At 37.1% G+C, this 20,271-nt stretch overlaps 2 protein-coding genes across 2 annotated transcripts; both read left to right on the top strand.

The window, feature by feature from the left end:
- Positions 1 to 206: 206 nt before the first annotated feature.
- On the top strand, positions 207 to 801 carry LOC129752254 (endocuticle structural glycoprotein SgAbd-2-like). Its single transcript, XM_055748039.1, has 2 exons — positions 207 to 260; positions 328 to 801. Exons 1-2 carry the CDS (start codon positions 252 to 254, stop codon positions 799 to 801), a joined length of 483 nt encoding a protein of 160 aa, XP_055604014.1. The 5' UTR covers positions 207 to 251.
- An 18,418-nt stretch (positions 802 to 19,219) lies between these two features.
- Positions 19,220 to 19,895, top strand: LOC129757354 (cuticle protein CP14.6-like). The gene is made up of 2 exons (XM_055754556.1): positions 19,220 to 19,288; positions 19,430 to 19,895. The coding sequence occupies exons 1-2, from the start codon at positions 19,277 to 19,279 to the stop codon at positions 19,841 to 19,843; spliced, it is 426 nt and encodes a 141-aa protein (XP_055610531.1). The 5' UTR covers positions 19,220 to 19,276; the 3' UTR covers positions 19,844 to 19,895.
- Positions 19,896 to 20,271: the final 376 nt, after the last annotated feature.

Below are 20,271 nucleotides of genomic sequence, written 5' to 3'. Positions count from 1 at the left end.
GATAAAATTGGCATACGTCATCCAAGAAAAGTAACGTTTGAAATGCTCGGTTGAAGTGCTGCTGTTTCCAAAGTTTCCAAAACTTGAAGTAATAATAGTACTGATCGATGCTAATGAGTTGGCTCGTGGTGGCCGAATCGATTTCGGTCATTGTATTATAAATAGTAATGCATCTGATCCGAATAGAATCAGTCAGGCTTGAACATCTCAATTTCAATCTTGTGTCCTGATTCTTAGCGTTGAACTTCGAAATGAAATCTGTAAGTTGACTTCGAGGCCCTTTGTATACTAGTTACTTTGTAACAATAATTTTTCTTCCTGGAACAGTTCATCGTCCTATCGACCCTGCTGGTGGCTGCCATGGCCGTTGAGTATCATCATCAGGAGCACAAACACATCCCGATCGTGCACAGTGAATCTTACCACGGCCATGATGGGTCCTTCAAGCATGGCTACGAATCGGCCAACGGGATCTCGGTTAAGGAACAGGGCTTTGTGAAAAACTCCGGCAACAAGGATCACGAAACCAATGTAGTTCATGGCTCGTACTCCTACGTCGATCCTCATGGTGTTCCAGTTTCCGTAAGCTACACGGCCGATGAGAACGGATTCCACGCCGAAGGTTCTCACATCCCAACGCCTCCACCACTACCAAAGCCTCTGGTCGAAGCCTACGCTAAGGCTGGAAGTCACCCGAAGAGCCATGACGACGATCATCATCATCATCAGCAGCCACATCACTACCAACACCAGCCACAACCACATCTGTTCAAACCGGAATCGTCATACAAATATCTTTAAGCTAGAAATTTTACTCCTAGGATCTTCAATTTTAAAAATTTTAACATACAGCTCTATGTTAATAAGTTAGTCTGTATTTTTCAAAAAGATGCCACTAGATACGAAAACTTTAAAGCGTTACTTTTAACCCACTTGAACTTATCAAATTTCATTTTTCTATAATTGTACACATTTCAAATTATTGTGATAATTTTCGAACACATCAACAAACTATCAAAAGAAGAAACCAATACATGTGATATTAAAAAAATCAAAGTTCTATTTTTCTTTTACATCAGTGTGTGCAAGATTAAAATCCTAGATTCGTTCAAGATCCATGTATGCATGTATCACTGGGATAATGTCCCATTCCCCAACAGTAAATGACAGCTTTGTTGCTCACGAAACCTCAGGTTCATCGTCAGAATGCCTCAGTATGGAAAAACTCTTAATCAATTGAAAAAAAAAAACAAGTTTCCTCTATGTAGCGTGTTTAATTAAACATTAGAGGGTGTACGAATTCAAATTGCACCATGTTTAAATGGCTTTTTACCTGTTGAGTATTTTCTATTGAAATTTTGGATGAAATTAGTTCAATGTATATTTGTTTACGCTGTTTCAGTTTCACTAGCAGATGTGAACTGAATCTAACCAAAAGTTTCGTGCAAGTACGAAAAAATGTGAAGGACTACACACGTACAAAGTCCAAAAGGCGCCTAATCGTGATGAACGACAGAATACGGTAGGTAAAACACGTGCACGGAAGCTCTACACCCTGATGTTGACGAAACCACATTGCCTCGTTATGGAAGATGCGACGTATGTAAAAGCAGACTACCGGCAGCTTCCAGGGCTCCAGTTTTTTCACCGCTCGTCATAAGTTCGATGTCCCTGAGGACGTTAAAAAACAGAAGATGTCAAAGTTTGCCAAACAATACATGATTTGGCAAGCAATTTGCTCGTGTGGAAAGCGGAGCACCCCATTCTTAACAACTGGAACGGTCAATGAGCAGGTGTACCTAAAGGAATGTCTCCAAAAGCGTCTACCTACATCCTCTTCTGAGGTCACACGATGGTTTTACGAGTTTCTGGCTGGATTTAGCCTCATGTCATTAACGAGTGTTAAATAAAAAATGAGATTTTTTTCAATCACATATAAAAAAAATTGTTATTTTTTTTTCATCGATTTCAGTATTTTTTTATTAATAACATAATGTATTTTCTTCAAAATAATGTCAGGGAATGTTTGAGTAAGGGCCGTGGTCTGATGTTCGACGCAACTTTGTCGCGATGCTCTCACAAGAACGTTGTACGGCACTTCATTTTCCGGATACAATTCCGGATTCTTGTAGTCAGTTGCTTCGTGTCCTTGGCCCTCCAATTGTTTTTATATACTAAATAAGGCACTGAGTGAGCCAAAGAAATCCTCTATTGGGCGGCACTGGGGCGAGTTTGTTGAGTTATTAGTATAATTATCATTTGTAACCATGGGAAAGTTTCTATCCAAGATTGTCAAAATTTATCGCGTAAATGTAAATGTCAAGGAAGTGCTGGTGATTAAGTGTAGAGTAGAGCGGACCTGCTTTGAACCCCGAAAGAAAACCTAGGACGCAGCCAACCAACATAAACGTCTGGAGATGTTGGTACGCTTCAACAGATGGCAGCACATGATGCTGAGCTGCTGAGGGGAAACCGTATGAAGGGATAGAGGAGCATGAGAGGTCAACGATCGGATACGGAGCCATGGACCTTTAACAATAGGGGGATTCTTCGTCGCAACTCGGAGCGAATACTACGGCAAGAAAAGCGCCAAAGTATCGTTCGTTCTAAAGGCCAAGTGTCCATTTTAAAAAACCTTGGAAGATACGGTGACCGTAGTGAGTTAGCGAGAAAACAACAATTGTGTGTGTGTAGAGAACTCCCAGGACCCCGTATTTTACCCTTGGAAAGTCCAGTAGGAGTACCCGAAGCAGCATTCCTGAGCGCAAATTCTGCCTTGCGCCCGCGACGTGCCCGGAACCGTGATTGCCATCGAAGGGCGTCGCCAACTACCGTCATAACCAGCGGACGTGTGAGGGCTGCTTACCATCCAACACGGCAGGCGGCACCCTGCACTTCGGGATCGTGAGGCAACAACTACGCGCTGCGAGCTACGAGGCGTTCGAACCCATTTAACCCGCATAGTAGGCTCATTACGCAGCACGACGAGTTGCTGCATCTCCGGAACATCACAAGGAGGAGGTGCGCGCGGAGCGAAAGGATCCGGAAGCAGACGACTGAGGTAGGAGATACTTACTGCTATCTGGGGAAAAGTATTGATCTGTCGACAAGTGCCAATATCACCAATTAGGGGGGAATAAAGTGGGCGAGCAAAGCTCGAAGCTTAATTATTTAGTGTTTCCTTTAGTCTTGAATTCGAAAAGCCGACCCTGAGGCAAGAATTGGGGGAGTCTTATCAGTGCTGGGTAGTGATTTAACCTTAGGTTACACATTTCCTGGAATATGCGTTTTGGAGAGCGGAAAATAGCTTTCGTCATCCAGAACGAATGACGTTCCGCGGTATTCTTTGGTCATCCACCGACACTGTTATTTAACCGTCTCAATCTGCTCCTCCGTGTACTCTGGCGACCTCGTCTTCTTCCTGCAGACGATTCCTTCCATCTTGAGGGTACGATGGATCAATACGTGGGAGCAGCCATAATTCCGACCGGCGTCACGCAGGCTGGTTGCGTCCTTGTTGTCAAACAGCTTCTTTAATGATGTCTTCCTCTGCTTCGTCATTATCGTCACCGGACGACCACTTCCGATCTTCCGCTCTACGTTCAGGGAACCCAGGATACGATATACCGTACTGACAGGTAAATTTTCATCCATAAAATGTGCCACCGTGAACTGTGCTGTTTCGACGCCATCTTTGCTTTGACTAAATTCAAACTAGCAAAACCAAACACGCCCACTGTTTCTAGGGAGCCCAAAGAGCAATTTTCTTGGAGAAAGAAAATTTTACGCTCTTTATTTGAGTTACTGAAAGGTATTGAAAACATTCTCACCCGTTACTAGAAAGAGGTTTTGGAGTTGTACAAGGCTAAGGAGATCAATTTCGTGTCGAAGCATCTCAATCCCCCGAACACACCGGAACTGCGGCCAATTGAAAAGTACTGACTGTGCCATCATGAAGCAGACACTTCGGAAGCATCCTAAGGAAGTGAAATCGGAGGAAGAAATGAAAACATTGTAGCCACGCAAAAAAAAAGTTGGTCCAAATGTTCTACCGGACCTTATGAGTAGTTTAAAGAAGAAGGGATATGGAATTGAAATTGAATAAAACCAACATGGGAAACTATTCATAACATGTTTTATTCTACTCCCTGAAAGTTTGAAGGTGATTATAGTTGAACGGGTGAATTTTGCCTAATATTTTTGTGTGGCGTAATTTGATTCCGTACACCCGCTAATGTTTAGATTAACCTAAGAGTTCTCTGAAATGAAGTTAATGAAAATTTATCATCACTTCTACTGATCTACATCACACTGACAGAGCTACACATGTTTATCTGCTGGCATAATTCAATTTAATCGATATGGGTTTCGGTTATGGATGACTTCTTGCTCGATCAGGAAAGCGATCCAATTAGAATGAACTCACCGAATGCAGCGATCCTGTATCTGGTAGACGACGAGAGCTGTTTGGAAGTTTTGTTGATGACTCTTAGGGATAATGAGTCATCATGCTCACGTAATGCTAGTTTTATGAGTAGTTGATCGAAAATTCGTCCGTGATTAAAGCGATCAGTAATAATGTTGGGTGCAGGCTGGGATTTTAGCACCCCCTGAAGCTGTTGCCTGACGATCAGAGGTCGACGACCACCGCTGTGCTTCTGAGCACCGACCTTCTGCGGTTTCTGGGTCAGTCTACCATTTTCGTGGTAACTTAATGGACGTGGGGAAGAATGACATCAAAATGTTAAATTCCCGGAAAAAAAGGTAACTGAATGACTTTCGACAAATTCGAGCGACGGGTTTAGAATTTACAAAAAAAATCGAGAGACGGGTGTCCTTCACGTGATGTGAACACTTAATTCATTTTCATAGTTTTCCGCTTCAACTTGCTATGAATATGTCAACTTGCTGCACAGAATTCCTAAAATCCAGCCCATGGCAATCGCTTTCCTATTTCTTGGACATCATACATTCGCCAGATCACGCTGCACTTTGGCTAATTCTTATAACATGTTTCGGCCGAGCGTATCCGTCCAGCTTTAGCCACTTCTGAATACTGTGTTCGCCGTAGAGTCGCGCGAGCTCATGGTTTATCCTTGGCCTCCACACTCTGTTCTCCTACACGCTTAACTAGGTCACAGGGTTGCCAGATGGTTTATTAAATAATCTGTATCGGCCTCATGGAAAAATCGGTATTTTTCTGTATTTGAACTAAGACTTCTGTTTATGTTTTCTGTATTAGTTTTTTTGCTTAATATTTAGAATGAAGTAGGCGTTGACAGAAATGCACGTATTTTTTCCACGTGTGTCGAAATCGTAGTCGGAAAAGTGTATTTTGTTTATGTTATTCAGTAATTTGTAAAGTAATTACACAGGGCAGTTTCCACTAATAGAGAAGCTGGAACCTGTTTAGGCCCTCGAATAACGATGCAGCTCTTTCTGAAATGTTTTAGTGCGAGTGAGCAAGTCTAGTGGAGCGTAGTTTTGATCTCCAGACCGGGTTGGGCCCAGCGATTCCAGACTGCAGTCGTCTCTACAAAGTTCTTTTTGACAAATATTGGCAGAATGAAGTGAACCGGATTTAACAACAGGATTGCATAGAGCTTGATTTACCATTGGAATTTTGTGAACTTAATGTGCTGAGAGTGTTTCGGGTCACGGAAATCAGATCCATGGGCAAGCCTTACACGCTCATTTTTTTATAACCATTTTCGAGTTTTTTTAACCGTTTTATGGGTTTTTTTCAAAAACTTCGATAATCGTTATTTTTCAACCGGAATAACTATTAAATTATAACCATATTCAAAGTTCTTGTTTAAGAACCACAAAAATGGTTAAATTTTCAATAACAAACGAATGATTCGTTCCGCCATTGTTTGTTTTTCTCAGTCCATTTTATTTTCCAAAATTCCGCAATTTAGTGCTGTAAACCAAAACCAAAGGTAAATAACCTACCAACAATAACATTATTTTTGTTCTTTTGCGATATTTACGATCCACATCTTCAATTTTCTTCCAGTCATATACAACGGGAGTCCAGGTAAAATGACGAAAATAATATACAGCCGGGTTTTCTGGCGGAGGTTGCTTTCAACAATGGAACGAATTCTCATCAGTTGGATGTTTCCATTACATTGGTTAAGTTGATCTACGATAAAAGGTTTTTCTGAAGCAATATTCGAAGCAAATAGTGAAGATCCACTTGGCGGCTCCAATTAACTTCGGGGCAACGGATAAGGCGGAAGTAACAGATACCATTTACAGAGACTGTTCACTGTGATCATTCGCGTGTAGAATCCTGAATATGCTGAGTTTGTCTAGTCCGGAAGTTTGCTATTCGGGCCTCAGTTCACGAGGAGGAAGATTTCCAACTCAGCTCCTTTGGATACAAATTTGTAAAATACCTGAGACATTACTTAGAGGTAAAGATATAAGTTAATGGTGATTGTGAAAAAAAAATATCAATTATTAGTTTCATATTGAACAATGAATGTTGTATTTTGTTGCCAGGTTGCAGGTTTAGGCAGTATTTAGACCAATGCGATGCGAATGTGACGAAGTCCGCTGCGAGTAGTTCTGATGGTGAAGCTGGTTCTGAATTGCACAACATAAAATTGCTACAGTTCATATGAATACCGGAAGCTATACGGATACTTACAAAGAAGGATGAAAATGGATTTTGAACTAGTATGCTTTGGCATCATTAGGTAAGGCTAAATTTTACATTATCTCAATTCGATGCACTTCCTTTGTTCCATCGTATATGTCATAAAAACATTTTTTTTGTGTTTTTTATCATAGCAGAAAGAGAGTGCATCACTTAAAATCATAGAGACCGATCCTATTACTGGTCCAGCAGTTCGTCCCAGCAAATGTAACACAGGTGTATCAATATTGCAAGTATCCAACAGTGGAAATTACGGTTAAAGCAATCAGAACAAATGCAATATGAAAAAACCTGTTATTTGCATCGTAGTAAATAAATTTTCAACAAAAGTTCTTATAAAAAACCCACAGATTCAATTCTGTCATTATACATTCATTATGGTCATCTTCTTTTTAATTTATCTTATTGTATGCCAATACCATCAATTTCTGCTTATTTTCATTTTTTGAACCATGCTTGAAAAATAACCATAATCCAAGTTCTCCACGAAATCTCATTTTATGAGTTTTCACTGAAAACTCATAAAACGACTTGATCCACAAAACTGCCATTATGGTTATTTTTCAAGCATTTATGAATCAATATGGCCCAGCGTGTATGGATAAGTTACTCCCTGTTCACCTGATTGAAATTTGTATCCTTCTTCCCAAAAACGGATGAATGAAAGGAGAGGTTGTGTCCTTGGATGCTACTTAATGAAGACATCAAGTTGGAAGCATGAACATTTAAATTGCTAAACCTACTATTTTGAATGTGTGATCGAGACTTCCCGTACCGACTCGGGTCGAAAGACCTATCAGCCACTGGGGGGTTTAACTACATACATACATACATACATAGTTTTTTTGCTTAACATTTAAGCTGGAAATGTGTTTAAATGGTTTTAACATATTCATAATACAAAAATTGACAAATTACTCCATTAATTGAATTTAATCTAGAGTGATAAAATGTTAGTTGTGAGTAAGTAAGATATAAATATTAGTCTTTTATTTCCAAGTTTAAGGGGCTGTTCACTAATTACGTCAGCACATAGGGGGGGGGGGGGGGGGGGGATGGTATCACATTTGCTTACAATCTCTTACAAGAGGGGTAGGGGGGGTTTTCAAAAATCTTACGTAAGAAATGTTACATTAAAAATTCATCACAGCCACAGCCAAACGAAACCATATTGACGTGACTGGCTTTCACTGGAATCGAGAAATACACGCTATGGCAGCAACGACCCCTTACGCTCCGCAAAAATTAGCTTCTTACGCCATTATGCTCTCTTTGACTTTAATGTCTCAACTGCAACATTTAAACGCTTGATCGAATCTAACATAAGTGACCAGTTAAGAAACAGCTAGAAATCTCAAAATTTAAGTTTAGATAGACCTAGATTTAAGTAAACCATTAAGACACTTACGTCAGATGGTATTTTTTTATAAACAATAAACAATAAACAATATTACTCAGGTTTTTTTTTACTCACTACCTGTTTGTTCGTTAATTTTAATGATATGTTATCTATCTTTTAATTTCTTTAATTATTTAATAAAAAAAAATGCAGGTTCTATAAAATTTATAGAGAACCAATTCAAACCAACTTGCCATCAAAAACACAAAATCATATTACTTTAAAAGATCGTCGCTTTTCGCTTTCCATCTTAAGAATCGTTTTAATTAAGAAATTTATAGAAACAAAATGGAAAATGGCGCATTGTGACACCACGATTTGAATCCATCATATTTCGAAAATGACTTCATCCAGAAAAGATCTTTAAAAAGCAATATAAGGAGCTTTAAATAATGAATTTCTAGACAGACAGTGATAGACACTACCAACTCTAAATTTTAAAAACGATTTACCAAAAAAGTCCTAAAACTTTATCGCTTACCGCTGAATGAGTCTGAGCTTTTAGGTTAGTTGACAACGTGATTGTCGTTAATCATTCTTGCCCCAATGCTAGTAGTATAGAGTGATATTTTTAAAAAAATGTTTATGATTTGCAGATAAAAAACATAATAATTTTTTACGGTACCTTGTGCTTACTTGATTTTTCTTTTTTTTTTTAAATCGGAATTAAGATTTTATATTGTTTATTCGATTGTGAAAATTTATTGAAAATAATTGTTACCGCAAACATGGTACGTCTTGAATAATGTTTTCTTTAATCGTTACATTTCATCTGTTGTTTTGTATAAATAGATTGTACTTTTAAAATACAGTTTTTTTTTATTTTACTTAAAAAGCGCTTTGCTTCATGCTTCAAGTATGTCACATTTTTATATTTTTGCTATTTTTGAAAAAAAAACGTGTCAATTCCTCAAAGAATAAAATACCTAAGATCTTACTAGGGGGGAAGGGGGGGTTTTGAAAAATCTTACTTTGTCTTACCAGGGGGGAGGGAGGGTTGAAAATTTCCAAAATCGTGTTTACGTAATTAGTGAACGGCCCCTAAAAACCTTTAATTTTTAGTTGCAAAATTTTGATGAAAATTTAATGTTTCTGCCAAAATTCAATAATCCAAATTTTTAAGCAACTTTAAGAGAACTATTGCAATACCAACCGTTTCAAATAAAATCTTTTAAATTAATAGTGGAAATCAATATCAGTGACTCAATCTTAATCCGTGATAAAATGTTTGGACTTTTTTTTTTTTAAATATTTTGATTAGAGATGTACCGAATATTTGGCCGGCCGAATGCCGCTCAAACACCATTAGGCCGAATATTCGGCTCACCGAATAGTTGAACCAAGTATTTGGCCGGATAGGCCAATTATTTATTTTTAAAATTTATACAATAACATAATTGTAAAATTTTTAAATAATTTTAAATCTATGTATGGTCGGGATTCGAACAGACCGAACTGAATGCCACCGGAGTTTTTTCGAGACACTTCAACTTTTTGTGCAAATATTTTCATCTAAAGACGAAATGTGTGATGTTTATTAACCAGAATCAATAGTTGATCATTCAAGGATTTCATATCAGTCAATACTATTCGATATTTTGATCGACAATATGAATGGCATGCGGTTCAATTTTTGTTGTTTTAAAATTTTCTAATGGCGCTCCGGTCTGTCCGGTCGAAGCCCGGCCATATATAAAAATGGATTTCTGTCTGTCTAGTTTCCTATAGGAAGAATTTTTCGCACAATTCTAGAATAAATAAAGCAAACGGAACCAAATTTGGCATGCGATGGTATATGGGTACGAAAAATATTTAAAAGATGGTTTGAGACTCTTCCGCCTTTCCAGTGTGGATACAGAAAAGGAGAATGGCCTTCCATACAATTTTTTGCAAAACTCGAGAACCAATCAAGCAAATGGATCCAAATTTAACATGGTTGGTGATATGGATATGAGAAAGCTTTCTATGATTATTTAAAACTTCACCCTCTTCGATAGCTAATCATGCAAATGAATCTTAATTTCACATAGGAAGGTATAAGGCTACGAGTCAAGTTTGAGACCCATTTGTCCGTCCACAGGGAGGATAAGAAGGGGGAGGAGTATCCCTTTTATGCATTAATCGAGAACTAATCGAATAAAAAACGAAATTTATCATGGATTCATATTCGAGTACGAGAAATGTTTTTTTACGTTTCGCGATCCTTCCCCCTCTCCAACACGGGAAGAGGGGAAGGAGGAGAGATGTTGCCATACAATATTTTTGGATTACTCGAGAACTCATTTAAATTATATAGCAGAGGATATTTGAGAAGATTTTTTTTCTATGATTGTTTAAGGCTTCTTCCTCCTTTCAGGGAAGGGTAGCTCTCATACACTTTTTTTTTAAAACATGAGTGCTAATCTAGGAGATGGTAACAAATTGGGGAAAGTACCATCATGTCACCATCTACCGCCCAGTTAAGCGGTTTTTCAACTTCAAACAAGTGTAATAAAAAAAACGACGGCAGATTTTTATTCGCTTTCTTTTCCAATACATCTCAAAACTGCTCTACTTTCAATTAAAAATTTAGTGGAATGCGAAAAATGTGCGCTTTTCAAAATAATTAACTAAATTTTGAGGTGTTCAACTGGCCCTATTACCGCCCACTCGACTTTTTTGGGTATCAATAAGGTTTTCTTAAGGAAAAACTATCTAAAAACACGGAAACTGTTCTTTTTATTATTTTCCATGTAACGAGCTGTCAAAAGCATTTTGAGGAACTTGAGAAAATACATTTTGTGAAATTTTTCCCGCAAATTTTTAACAAATTGTAACAAAGTGCGTTGACTGACAAAATGATGATTCCAGGCAAACAGCCTCAAGTAACCGGTTACTTTCAGCGATAAAACATCATTTTCTAACATAATCGAACTAAATTCTTCTTATAATTTACACATTTGACACAATACATGCGTTAAAAACAAAGAAATTGTGCGTGACCGGTCATTAGGAACCCACACTTTTTTTTAAACACCAATTACCGCCCATCACTAAACGCTTCAAAAAAACAACTATTGAAAAAATCGGAAATTTTTCGATGCAAATCTATTCTACGAAAATAAAACTATCGTTTCAAGTCGATTTTAGGTCAAATAGGTACTATCTTGAAAACAAAAACCCTTTTTGCCCTAGGAGTACAGTAATGCTTAGTTCGCTAACAGGAGTCGAATTCAACAATTTGACCGGAAACCAAAAACTAAACATTTAATTTCTGGCTATAGTTGGCATAATTAAGTGATGTTTTTTCAGTGAAATGATCGAACAATGATGCCGACACAGAACACAGGTCTTATTTTTGGAGAAAACATCCCAGTTTTTTCAAAATACAAACAAAAGGGTGATTTTGGGCGGTAAATGGTGTCTGGGCGGTAGATGGTGACATGATGGTATTTCAATATAAGAAATATTTCTAAGATGATTTGGTTCCCCTTACAGGATAGAAAAGAAAAGTGAGGTGTCATACGTATGTTTTGATAAATTTAAGAGCTCATCAAATAAATTTAAACAAATTTTACAGGGGAGAGTAATAGGGTACGAGGAATCATTCTATGGTTATTAAAAAAACCCTTTTCACCTTCAAGTGAGGGATAAGAGAGTGGAAAAGGAGTTCCGCATATTTTTTGGAATAATTTGAGAACTTATCCAACAAATGGAACTAAATTTGAAACAAAAAGTATTCGAGTATGAAAAATGTTTCTATTTATTTAAAAGAAAGATTCCATATAGTACAGAACCGGGAATGGGGGAGGTTTTATCCCATAGTTTTTAAAACTTTTCAAGCTAAAGAAATCATTTTTTACATAAGAGGTTTTTTTTAAGATTCAAGACCTTTGCTTCTTCCAGAGGAGAAACGGGAATAAGGAAAGTAAGTATATCTCGAAAACTTATCATCAAGCAAATGAAGCCATATGTAAAATCTAAGGTTATTTGGTAACCAAAAATGTTGTTATTGCAGTTCGCGAATCCTTCCCACATTGCAGAGGAGAAAGGAACATAATAACAAGTTCCTAATATCAAATTTAAAACCATTAGTGAAAAACAATTTCAGATCCAGTTTAAAAAAAAAATCATTTCGGAGAATCTAATCTTCTTTGTATTCCAATAGTAATTTGATTTGAAGGATCTGATTTTAAAAATCGATAATTAATTTATAATAAAATATCTTTTCACGCAATTCATTGATTTTTAGAAGGTGTAGCAAAGCACACCGGGTCAGCTAGAAATTTATGAAAATATCCAAAAGAAATGTTGAAAAAGCTACAAAATCATCAAAAATTTATGGTTTCAGTAAAATATCTTAGGTGTATCCGTGTATCTATAAGTGATAGCTTCATGCTTTATTTCTCGATTATCTCAGATTTTCTTGATATATCCAGGCTTGCCCAAAAATCCAATAAATAAAACGAGCTAATTGAAACCTTGCCGGGTTTCCCAAATATGGTTGAAAATTTTCCGGATTTCAACCGTTTTTTTCATATTATTTGCTTAGTCAAATAAAAAACCCAAATTTCTTTTTGAAATTTTTGTATTTTTTGCTCAGAAACGATTTTAAAAAATTGCAAAATTAACTTAAATTTTTGTTTCATCCTTAGATACGATTTTAACACTACTGCTGTGTTTCACTTCCATCTGTACCGTTGAGCCGTCAACACGTACGCCGGAGCATCGTATCGTTGCTGTGTACCTGCAGGAACATTTTTACATTATTTATTTTTTCCTTACCTGTTTTCAATCAGCACTTTTCAGTGCTAAAATTATTTCTATTTTCTTCTATTCATATTTTTCTCTTTTCTTTCCAGCATGGGGAAGTCATCGGCCGGCTCAAGGGCCGGAAGAAAACGGATTGCCGAACCTAATTCAGGTCCATCGCCCAAAAAAGTTGAAATTTCCAATTCATTCGATGTCCTTCATAACATCGGTGATGAGGAAATATTCATATTTAATTCTGATAAGAGTACTAAGAAACCTTCTTCTTCTTATACTCTTAAAAACGAAAAGGTTCCACCAATTACGGTCACGATTCCTGATTTCAATGCCTTTCGAAAAGAAATCGTCACTTCCGTCAAGGATGTGAAGATTTCTTTTCAGATCGGTCGAAGGGGAACTGCTCGTATTTTGGCGGAATCTTTTAATGATTTTCAAAAAATTTTAAATTATTTGAATAATAAAAAACACCAATTTTTTACGTACGATTCTAGAAGTGATCGTCCTTTTAAAGTTGTACTTCGTGGTCTCACCGGCGATCAGACACCGGATGAGATCACAACTGAATTAAATTCTTTGTTAGGTTTTTCTCCGACTCAAGTAATTCAAATGAGGAAAAGAACCAACACGAATCATATCAGTAGTGTTGGTTTTGCTCCTGAGCTTTATTTGATCCATTTTAAAAAGGATCAAGTTAATAATTTGCAAATTCTTGAAAAGGCTCGTCTTATGTTTCATTGTCGAGTCAAATTCGAACCTTTTCGAAAATCTTCAACCAATTTCCTTCAAAATATTACGCAATGTCGTCGTTGTCAAGCTTTTTGTCATGGCACTAAAAATTGTAGAATGAATGCCAGATGCATGTTTTGCGGCTCATTTGATCATGAAAAATCTAAATGCCTTTTTGGTGGTGATAAGCCAAAAACAGAATTTTTTAAGTGTGCGAATTGCGCAGGTAATCATTCCTCGAATTCTCTAGATTGTCCCGTTAGGGCAAAAATTGTTGCTTCTAGGAAAAACCCCAAAGTTTCCAGAAAAGTTTCTTCTCCTCCTTCCTCTTTTTCGTCTACACACGTCAGACCGGCAAACAACCTGCCTGTTCGCAGTCAGCCTCGGTCTACATTGGAATCACGGCTGGGTAATACCCGAAGTGATTTTAATGTTACCTGGGCTGATTTTGCGCCCCAGACTCGTTGTTTATCGTTCTCAGAGGTGGTTGAAAATGGGTTTCCCTCTTCAGGTTTAACTAATAAAAATGGGAAAAAACCAAGTCTCAACGTTCATGCGAAGGCTTGGGAAAATCCCCGAAATTCAAATACTTGTTCTTCTCCTTCATTTTCTGATCCTAACAATTTTGTTGATTTGGGTGAGATTACTGAGGAAAAATTAAAATTTTTGCATCAAAATTTAATGGAAATGATGCAACTTATGTTGAAAGCAAATTCAATGTTTGAAGCTTTCCAAACTTCTTTTAATTATGCTAACAAAATTATTATGACTTTACGATTCCCTCATGGATCCAAATAGATGTTTAAATATTATGAATTGGAATGCTAGATCTTTGCTGGCTAACCAAGATGAATTCTTTTTATTTTTGAAAACTCAAAACATACATATTGCTGCCATCACTGAAACTTTTTTAAAGCCAGACAATAACTTGAAAAGCAATGCTTTCTTTAAAATTTTACGAAATGATCGACTTGATCGACAAGGTGGGGGTGTAGCTATTGTCATCAATAGTCGTCTCAAATTTAGACTTCTTCCTTCTTTCAATACAAAAGTCTTAGAAACAATTGGAATTGAATTAGAAACTTCTATGGGGAAAATTATAATTATTGCCGCATATTTGCCTTTTCAATGCAGTGGTGAACAGAAAAATTTTTTGAAGGGAGATTTACAAAAACTCACCAGAAATAAATCTAAATTTTTTGTTATTGGTGACTTTAATGCAAAACACCGATCTTGGAATAATATTTCATCAAATTCAAATGGGAATATTTTATTTAATGACTGCTCTGCAGGTTATTATACTGTTGAATATCCTAATGGGCATACTTGTTTCTCTTCGATTAGAAATCCTTCTACAATTGATTTGGTTCTAACGGATTTAGGCGAGCATTGTAGTCAATTAGTTACTCATGCGGACCTCGATTCAGACCACCTTCCAGTAACTTTTTCTTTATCCCAAAGTCCCATTGAAAACCCTTTAAAATCAACTTTTAACTTTCAAAAAGCTGACTGGGAGCGATATAGTAATTTTATTGAACGTAATTTGGATGTAAACGTTCCACTGAATTCAATAGAAGATATTGATTTGGCTGTAGAAAATTTGACAACTTCAATAGTCAATGCTAAAGCCGCTTCAATACCCAAAGTTAAACATAAATTTAATCAACCTTTAATTGATGATGATCTTCAGTTTTTGATACGACTGAAAAACATTCGTCGACGCCAATATCAACGTACTAGGGATCCTTATTTGAAATTAATTTATTGCGACCTTCAAAAAGAGATCAAACGTCGTTTAAATTTCATTCGTAATGAAAATTTTGCCAAAGCAGTAGAGGACATAAAACCCTACTCAAAGCCATTTTGGAAATTAACTAAAATTCTGAAAAAACCCCAGAAGCCAATTCCTACTTTGAAAGACGGGGATAAACTTCTTTTAACTAATGCAGAAAAAGCTCAAAAATTGGCCCAACAATTTGAGTCTGCTCATGATTTTAATTTAAACGTTGTAAGTCCAATTGATGCTCAAATTTCCCTTGAATTTGATGATATTCTTTCTAAACAAAATGTATTTGAAAGTTCTTGTGAGACAAATATTGATGAACTTAAATTGATTTGCAAAAAATTTAAAAATATGAAAGCCCCAGGGGAAGATGGGATTTTCTATATTCTTATTAAAAAGTTGCCTGAAAGCACTTTAAATTTTTTAGTTAAAATCTTCAATAAATGTTTTCACTTGGCTTATTTTCCCAATAAATGGAAAAATGCCAAAGTAACTCCAATTTTAAAACCTGGAAAAAGTGCTTCAGAGCCTTCAAGTTATCGACCAATTAGTTTGCTTCCTTCTTTAAGCAAACCATTTGAGAGAGTTATTTTGAATAAAATAATGATTCACATTAATCAGAATTCGATTTTCCCCGATGAACAATTTGGTTTTCGTCATGGACATTCTACTACACATCAACTTTTGAGTGTAACTAATATGATTAACGCTAGCAAATCTGAAGGTTATTCAACTGGTGTTGCTCTTCTTGATATTGAAAAAGCTTTTGACAGTGTTTGGCACAAAGGTTTAGTAGCTAAATTAGCTCGATTTGATTTTCCTGTATATCTCACCAAAATTATTCAAAATTATTTGACTAGCCGAACCTTACAAGTAAGCTATCAAAATTCATGCTCTGAAAGGACACCCATTAGAGCTGGTGTCCCTCAGGGTAGTATACTTGGGCCAATTTTATACAATATTTTTACTTCTGATCTTCCTGATGTACCAGAAGGAAAAGGTAGAAGATTATTTGCTGATGATACTTTGCTTTCAGCCAAAGGTCGAAATTTACGGGTGGTACGCAGTAGATTGCAACAAAATTTAAATTCCTTTTTGAATTACTTGAAAATGTGGAAAATTTCTCCTAACGCTTCCAAAACTCAACTTATTTTATTTCCCCATAAGCCAAGAGCAAATTTTTTAAAACCTAATGAAAATCATTCCATAACTTTTAATGGGGTTTCATTAGAATGGTCTGATCACGTGAAGTACTTGGGACTTACACTTGATCGGAATCTTACTTTTAAAAATCACATTGAAGATATTCAATCTAAGTGTAATAAATATACTAAATCTCTTTATTCTCTCATCAACAGGAAATCTAGGTTGTGTCTGCGAAATAAGATGCTAATCTACAAACAGGTGTTTCGACCAGCGATAATGTATGCAGTTCCGATTTGGTCTAGCTGCTGCGCGACGAGGAAGAAAGCCATCCAGAGGATTCAGAACAAGGTTCTGAAAATGATTTTGCGGCTTCCACCTTGGCACAGCACCGAAGATCTTCATCGGATTGCGGGCATTGAATCGATCGAAGAGATGACCAACAAAATCATCTCTAACTTCAGAGGAAAATCGATGCAGTCTTCCATCGCAGAGATTCGTTCTCTTTATAACTAGTTTAATTTTAGGATAGTGTTTAGTTTTAAGTTTAAAATATTTTTGCCATTACAGGATGTTCTCCTACATTAAATACTTAATTGCGCTAAGCAAATTTAATTCTTACAAATAAATTTTTAATATCTAGTTAACTATAGGGCTCTGAACAGTTCATTATTGAGCTGAACACCTAATTTAATGAAATAATGTAATATAAATGTAATGATGAATTGATACAAATAAAGACATATTTAAAAAAAAAAAAACTACTGCTGTGTTTCAATGAAAACAATAATTTTCAAATTGTTTTCTTTTACTTTCCTCTTGTATATGTGTTGGCCTAGATTTCGATCAAGTTTGCCTTTTTTTTAAACAAATTTTTCAAAAAATCGTCCTGGATTGCCCGACCGTGTGGTTTAAAATATTGTTTGCTTAAGGTTAAATATCATCGTTCTTTTTTTGTAATTTCTTTATTTGAAACGGCTTATACCTTGAGGCTTTAAGGCAAGGAGCCAACCGCGTTGTGTATGTTTACAATTGTTTGCTTAGCTCTACATCACTTTATCACTTTTTCACTTTTTAAAAAGAACAGGAAATAGATAGGGAAATATGAAAATGAAAAGAATTTAAAATCAATAGCTTTAAAAAACCTTTATTTTATTTTAATTTTTTTTCAAACGAACACAAACACATACAGGATCTCAATGAAACTTGATGTTTTCTTGAAGAAATTCCTTTTTCTTAACTCTAAGCGTACACCTTTCGAAGATATGATGGCTAGCATTTTACAAATGCTGAAACCATCAACCAACAGAAAGTGTACTATGTATACTGTGACCGGGATTCGATCTCATGCCCGTTGGCCTAGAAGACTTGAAGGCTATCCTCTACGCCACGGACTGCGGCTTGTTTCGAACATGTAATCAATGTCTATCGCAGCTAGTACATCTGTTACTGGGGTGCAGGATAGTTTTCCTCGGGCCCGAAGGGAGTCTACTCAATTCGCTCTAGCGGCCAGGTGGGCCTCACATGACCAAACGATATGCTCGATGTCACGGTAACCTTGGCCACAGCCACACAAATTGCTGCCAGAAATATTTATACGATAGAGTACCGCGTCCAAGGAATAATGATTGGACATAAGACGGGAAAATTTACGAATAAAGTCTCGACTCAGGTTCAATCTATTAAATCAGGGCTTAAGGCATACCCTTGGGATAATCTAGTGGAGCCACCGAACCAACTCATCCACGTCCCATCTGCGCTGCCAGTGGACAATAGAGTTTCTCTGAGCCAAGAATTAGCATTAAATAGTTGAAGACGATTTCACGCTGGTTAAATGCTGCGTTCCATCGCACCTAACTTTGCAAGGGAATCTGCCCTTTCATTTCCTAATATCGAGCAATGTGAGGGAATAGATAGAATTACTATATACCCCTACCAAGGTTGCCGAAATAACAGAAAATCTGCAAAGCATCCTAAATGTTCTAAAAAAATAGCTGATTTATTAATTTATTTAGACATTCGTAGATATACGTTTGGCGTCGTATCAATCCTTGAGGTAATACATGTACATACATATGTAGGAAGTTTCAATCATTATATTTATTGTAAGCGCGCTTTAATAAGCAATGCTATTATTTGTGATAGCATTATTATTAAATCACAGATAACAACAGCGGAATAGGCAGAAACCAACACATATCATACGTTGATTTCTTGACGCAATTTTGCCCTGTAGGTACCAATATATCTTTACCTAAATCGTTTATGCAATCGCTTCAACGGTGACCCCAGCCCAAATATTTAATCTATTTATCTAATTTGCGCTAACTTTGCATACGAACAGAGAAAAAAAACCTTGAAGATGATGGTAGATGAGGCAGCAAGCTACACTAAACTTGTTATAATTCAATCATACCCAAAGCGTTGGTCATTTCCTCTAATTGCAGCTCAGCTGTTTCGATCGTCTTCGCGTCAATAATGCAGCAGCAGCAGCCTATTATTGAAAGAAAAGGCTCGATCTGTTGATTCATTCATATGGCGCAGAGATGGAGAAAGAATTGATAGGGAAAAAAGCGAAATGCACCTTCTTCGTTTGGGGTTGTGTTTTTTTTACTGTATCTTTTCTTGGGGTGCAAATCGCGTCCCAGCAGAGAGGGTATGGCACCAACGTTGGCCACTGGCCAGATACCTCAAGACCTCGGTATAAATAGCCAACGGTGGCCGGCCAGTGTCTATCAGTGCTCTTCCAACAATCGGATTATTAGCTTGTATAATTAGGAGTTTTCTTGAAAATCGATCCAAAGAAAACATGTTGAAGCTGGTAAGTGATTCGGCACTTCAGCCGAGTTAATTGATAATCTCTCACCTGTGATAGATTATGTGTGTGTGCAGTGAGCTAATCTGGATCAATGGGTTAACACTTAACGTATTTATCTGTTCATTCCCGGTTCATCATCAACAGCTGATTGCGTTGTCCGCCATGTTGGCACTGGCCGCTGCCCTCGGGGATTACCACCAGGTGGAGCACAAGCACATTCCGATTGTGCACAGTGAGCTGGTGCAGAGCAATGACGGCAAATTCCGGTACTCGTACGAATCGGCTAACGGAATCCAGGTCCAAGAGGAAGGCCACGTGAAGAATTTGGGCTCGAAGGATCACGAAATAAACGTTGCTCATGGATCGTACTCGTACGTTGATCCTCATGGAGTTCCGGTGTCGGTTAGCTATATTGCCGATGAGAATGGATTCCAGGTTAAGGGATCCCACATCCCAGTTCCTCCTCCGCTGCCTCATGAGCTAGTCGAAGCCTATGCCAAGGTTGGAAGCCATCCGGAGGCTCATCATGATGAGCCGGAGGGTTATGGGGATATCTAAGAAGCATCCCGATAGTCGATTTGTTGTGAATACCAAAATGTGATATATTCTCGGCCCCAGATTGGTCGAGGCTAGTGTTTCTGTTGATATGTGTATAGTAAAAATTTATCTAATTGTATAGATCATTGTTTGACATTTTATGAAACAAATCATTCTGCTGTCAGCGAGGTAAGTAAGATATTGATAATGAACGAATCGCGTTGTAAATTAGTTTTCCGTTTGCTTCAAATGTTAACGAGAGCTCACTAGAGTTAACAGGAATGTTGTTCAGAGTGATTCAACATGATATGTTTAGTTTTTTTTTCGCTTAGAGACATTTTTACGCTATGAACGTAAGTATACATTTGAATGTTCATTTACAAGGTAACAAGTTTTCTGGACTAAGGGTCCTGGATAGACAATTGGCGACAATGGCTGGATTTATACTT

This window comes from Uranotaenia lowii, chromosome 3, assembly GCF_029784155.1.
Source record: "Uranotaenia lowii strain MFRU-FL chromosome 3, ASM2978415v1, whole genome shotgun sequence".
In the NCBI taxonomy this organism is placed as follows: domain Eukaryota; kingdom Metazoa; phylum Arthropoda; class Insecta; order Diptera; family Culicidae; genus Uranotaenia; species Uranotaenia lowii.
The sequence above is the reverse complement of the archived record's forward strand: the minus strand, read 5'-3'. Positions and strand labels throughout refer to the sequence as shown.